The 5485-nt window shown below is 39.9% G+C and overlaps 1 protein-coding gene across 1 annotated transcript; it reads left to right on the top strand.

The window, feature by feature from the left end:
* The first annotated feature begins 1484 nt into the window (after window positions 1-1484).
* On the top strand, window positions 1485-5154 carry LOC104959044 (phosphatidylinositol 3-kinase regulatory subunit alpha-like). Its single transcript, XM_010786897.1, has 5 exons — window positions 1485-1685; window positions 1777-1902; window positions 3854-3996; window positions 4789-4965; window positions 5054-5154. The coding sequence occupies exons 1-5, from the start codon at window positions 1485-1487 to the stop codon at window positions 5130-5132; spliced, it is 726 nt and encodes a 241-aa protein (XP_010785199.1). The 3' UTR covers window positions 5133-5154.
* The last annotated feature ends 331 nt before the right edge of the window (window positions 5155-5485 follow it).

Below are 5485 nucleotides of genomic sequence, written 5' to 3'. Positions count from 1 at the left end.
GTCCAGAAGACCTGGCAGAACCTACCCCATCAGCTGTGGCCTGTGCCCGATACTGGCAGAACGACATCTGAGATTGCTACGGACTCGAAGAAGATCGATACCGCTTATCGGTCCGGTCTTTAAACGGTACTCTTATCGGTTCTTTTGGAGAAAAGAAAAAAGGTAAACTAACTAAACAAATTGTGAACAAAACTAACATTGCTTTTTATTTAAATTAAATAAATAATATTTCACATCAAAAGAAACAACAATGTTTTAACAAATCGTATTAAATAATCTGATGACAGAACTTTAAACAGAATAGCTGAAACTTTTGAAACAACAAAATAAATAACTCTGTTACCTCTAATCATTAACCCATGTTTATATCATTGAGTTAACTCTGTGTGTTGCTGCTAGCATACATAACTGACGTGGAAACGTTACTCGTGGATGGGGCTAGAGCTACTAGAAAGACAGTCGAACCCGGTGCATTTCTCCGTCTGAATGTGGTGCACTTTTGCTAAATGTTTAGACAAATTGCTCGTGTTACCGCCCTTACATGCTAAACTCTTATTGCACTCTTGGTAACGAGGATTGTCCACATCGAGACGGGTAAAGTTTAACCACACCTCGGAGCGCATTCTCTCCGCCATCTCCTCCGTGTGTGTGTGTTGCTGCATGTAGCAGCTGCGTGTGTGTAAACTGCCCCGCCCCCTCGCAAGCAGGCGGGGGAGAGAGATCTCTCTCCTGGATTGGAAAGATCGAAAATACTAAAAATTATCATCGACGCATTTTGCAGTCTTTTTGCATGTTAGAAACGGAGTTGGCGACACTAAAACTGCAATATAATGTTTGTGTAGCAATAATACACATGACATATATTTTTTACATGTCTCCAGTATCGATAAAAAGACTGTTAACGTCGGAGCTTAACGGTACCACGGTCTTTAATAATTCATCCCTGGGCCCCTATACATATCTTTACTGGGGATGTCCTTTTTCTGTTATCGCTTTTCATAAGCCCGACACCCATGAACCAGTTACTAGTTAGTAATTCAGCGTCTGTAAGACCTGCAAACACTTTGCAGAATGTGTTGTATTTTACTGCTCAGACCATTTGACTCATTGTTCTGATTATTAAAAAAAGGTTGCCATCATTATTGTATTCAGATTATTGTTTGTATATCAATCTTTCGTTTTCTTTCATTGTAAATGTATCATTATTTAGGTGGAGCCTTCATGTTATCCCAGTGGGTTTTCTTCCTCTCTGTATATCATTTACTGTCTGTTATGTTCTCTATATTTAAGTTGTGCACAACACTTATATAAATAAATATCAGGTTTGTAGTTTTTCCGTAATCCTGCTGACAAACCGAGCGAAACCTAACCAGTTCAGCAGAGGTATTAATAATAATAATACAAATATATATATATTTTCATAGATACTTTTAATACAACAGATAAACACATAGTACATGTTTCTGTTGGTTGTGACGTAGAAAATGTGCTCTGACCCCTACAGGAAAGGAGGCAACAACAAGCTGATAAAGATCTTCCACCGGGAGGGGAAGTACGGCTTCTCCGACCCTTTGACCTTCAGCTCCGTGGTGGAGCTCATCAACCATTACCGCCACGAGTCCCTGGCGCAGTACAACCCCAAACTGGACGTCAAGCTGCTGTACCCGGTGTCCAAACACCAGCAGGTCTGTGCACCGTCACTACTCTGAGACTGTGATAGTTCCTCACTCATTGAGTCGTCTGACTGGACATGTTGTTATTGTTGTTGTTGTTCAGGACCAGGTGGTGAAGGAGGACAGTATTGAAGCTGTAGGGAAGAAGCTCCACGAATATCATCTGCAGTACCAGGAGAAGAACCGGGAGTACGACCGACTGTACGAGGAATACACCAGAACCTCACAGGTACACAGTACTGTGCAGATTATTAACACTATTAATCACACGTTTAAAATACCATTATTTACTTGTATTTTGGGGGGAGATAAAAGAAATACACGTGGTGTGGCAATAAAGACATTCATGACAAACTGGTTGAAGAAATCAGAGGGTTTTTTACTTTATTATAACATCCAGTTTTCTGAATGATTGGCATAAAGTCAGAACATTTCTCGCCACTTATCTAAAGCATCGGCAAAGCCAGTGTAATCGCCCTCTGTATAACGTGCTCTACACAGGGCATATTATCTCTGCTGCTATCATACTGCAAGCACTATATGTTCCTACGGTGGTGACCCTGTCCAATATCTTTGTTCAGCAAAGTGCCTTTCCTTCATTTTCACATCACCTAAAGAACAAGTGCTGAACATTTGTCAGGGATTAGCTGTGCCCTTGCTTATTGATGTCCACTGGCCTTCAGTCAGTGCAGAACCTGTAGCTGGTGTCAGTTCCTCTGCTTTTGCATTGCTATGCATTTCTATGCATTTCATGGTAAACATCCGTACTGGTATCACAGTAGCACATTTGGGTCAAACTTGGTAATGTGATTAATATGAGCACATTAAAAAAAAGAAAAGTGTTAAGCAAAATTAATCTCGAATGTTAAGGCGTTAATGTTGACAGCTTTAAAAGAAACAACAACGATGTAACAAACACACACAATATTTCTTTTTACTTTATGGAATAACCACAATATAAAGAAAACACATTTTTAGAGAACATCAAAACAGCAGCTGCATGCACGCACGCACACACGTAACTAAATGATCTCCCATTATCAGTAAACATTGAAATTGTAAAGAATGATAAATTCAAGGGGAACATTATACATTGTAAGATGCACTTGAAATGACTTTTAATTACATGTATTCCTCATAGAAGAGAATAAAACGATAAATAAAACACATTACTCTACTATGTATTTTGTATTACCGAAGTTCTCATTACAGACCATAATGAGAATGTTTAGACATCAATAGATAACATGGGCCCTTTCAGAATAAAAGATACTATACTTAAGCAGTAGCGCACCACAGGGCATGGTTTGTTGGGATAATCACATTACGGTTTGCAATTTATTGTCTTAAGACTTAATAAACTTAATAACAAAGAAATCACAATAAGAAAGGCTCTCGCTGCCTCCTGCATATCCGGAGTGGTTGCATGAAACGTACTCTTGCAGCTTCCTTTTTCATCACAGGCTAGTTTTATATATTGATGTCATTATTAAACAATCTATTTACATTATTTGTGTGTTAGTGTTTTTCTGCTGCAAATCTCTCTTTCTTGGATATTCTGTGCTAAGTTGTCCAACTTTTTTTGTTGACATAGTTTAGCTTGTCATCTAGCAGGTGGATTTCTATCTGCTCAGTCCACTCCACATAGAGTAACCTTAATGTTTCACATTGTATAGAAGGTTTTAGCTAGTTCACTTTGTTACTTTACATCTGTAACCAGATCCATGGCGTGGCCCTGTCGCAACAACACATCAGTTACATCAACATTTTGTGGAGTAATACTGAAAGTGCAAATAACTAGACGTTGTGTATGTGGTATGGTTATTGAATCACGGCTTTGAACCAATCAGATTGCTAATTCGAGCTACCAGTTTTATATTCTAATATTATAAGTATTGATGCCTGTTGATCACTGTAGTGTCGCAGGTGGAAAGGGGGAGCTCATTTGAATGGTTTTAAATAAACCTAGGAAGAATCTAAAATAATATCATTTATTAGCTGATCATATTTTGTATCATTAATCTGAATCATAAAATATAAACATTAGGTAAAGTATCTCAATATTTCACTTGAGTGTACTTACCTTCCATCACTTTTTACATGAATGTAGTGAGGAAGCTATGTCCGACAAAGGCAGTAAAACACTCACACCCTCCTCTTCCTCCTCTTCCTCCCCTCAGGAGATCCAGATGAAGAGGACGGCCATCGAGGCGTTTAATGAGACCATAAAGATCTTCGAGGAGCAGTGTCAGACTCAGGACCGCTTCAGCAAAGAGTACATCGAGAAGTTTCGCCGGGAGGGCAACGACAAGGAGATCCAGAGGTAGGGCTGTTGCCACGGCAACTGTGGAAGAGACCTTTTTTCAAAAACGCACACACACACACACACACACACACACACACACACACACACACACACACACACACACACACACACACACACACACACACACACACACACACACACACACACACTGTGAATGAGCCCTAGTTGCCATGGCACCAGAGGCTGAAGGAAGAATCCACCTGCTGGTCAAATTAGTCTAAATAAGTGTTGTCGCGTCAGATCGACTCACATGCTTAGTTTTCTTTTGATTTGGGGTTTACAATATGTCTTAACACTAATGCGTATAATTGACACTTATAGAGGATGCTCATGTTCAGCTTCATATCAGTATGTAGTGTCTCTACTGGGACATGTCTTCATGCTTTAATGTTCAAAAAGCTCTTTATTTTTCTCATACTGCTTGCAGCACCTCCTTTCACCCTCTGTCTGAAACCAGAGTCCAGTCTGCTCTGATTGGTTAGGGGAGGGGGGAGAGAAACTCCCTCTGGAGGGAACACAGGGATTTTAGCCTTTTGCAGACCATTTACATGCGCCCACTAAAGCCTATACAAAAGACTACAGGAAAGGGAAAAGCATAATAGGGCCTCTTTACACTAATGTGATTCTTAACATCTGACATATTACAAATGCATTTTATTCATAATCTGAATTCACAAGCAAAGCATTATTGGCCGTTTGACTGCTGGAACTCAGCCAGAAGACAAGAGCATTTTGGCTTTGAATCGCTGTGTGTAATAAAAACTGAATGATTTCAAAATGTTTTTACAGGATCATGGAGAACTACGACAAGCTGAAGTCTCGAATCAGTGAGATCGTGGACAGTAAGCGTCACCTGGAGGTGGATCTGAAGACACAGGCCGCAGACTACAGAGAGATCGACAAGAAGATGAACAGCATCAAACCAGACCTGATCCAGCTCCGCAAGACCAGGGACCAGTACCTCATGTGAGAGACACGCTCAGAGACGCATGATAGCTGAATGCTACCCACAGTCTTTATACTAACTGATATATCATTATACTGTGTTTGCCAGGTGGTTGACCCAGAAGGGAGTTCGTCAGAGGAAACTCAACGAGTGGCTGGGCCTGAAGAACGAAACAACCGAGGAGTAAGTTTGATAAATCAACTTGTTTTATCCAACACACACCTCTTCTTAAACTCTAGTTAAACACCCTTTTTAGGAATGATTTCATCTTTACCTCCTTGCCTTAACCAAAAACAAGGCAAGGTGAGCATATTCGTAAAATCGATGTGTTATGTGAGTAGAAATGTAATACTGTGTAATACGTAAGTCTTTAAATGAAAGCAAATGTGAAACTGCAATATTAGAGTAATTTAGGTCCGATTTATTAGAAAAACAATTAGAAATTATTTTGGAATCTTCATCCCGACAGCCAGATAAATCATCTCTTGATATTGTGTTAGCATCCCATCCTTAGCTCGTTTCATGCCCTGCTAACCTATT

Source organism: Notothenia coriiceps, unplaced genomic scaffold (genome assembly GCF_000735185.1).
Source record: "Notothenia coriiceps isolate Sejong01 unplaced genomic scaffold, NC01 NC01_scaffold00029769, whole genome shotgun sequence".
NCBI lineage: Eukaryota > Metazoa > Chordata > Actinopteri > Perciformes > Nototheniidae > Notothenia > Notothenia coriiceps.
The sequence above is the reverse complement of the archived record's forward strand: the minus strand, read 5'-3'. Positions and strand labels throughout refer to the sequence as shown.

Bases quoted from the DNA above. Each gene is read 5' to 3' on its own strand.
- LOC104959044 (XM_010786897.1), top strand. From the start codon at position 1,485: ATGTGCTCTGACCCCTACAGGAAAGGAGGCAACAACAAGCTGATAAAG. The intron at 1,903-3,853 runs GTACACAGTACT...TCCTCCCCTCAG, and splicing joins AATACACCAGAACCTCACAG to GAGATCCAGATGAAGAGGAC. The intron at 3,997-4,788 runs GTAGGGCTGTTG...ATGTTTTTACAG, and splicing joins AACGACAAGGAGATCCAGAG to GATCATGGAGAACTACGACA.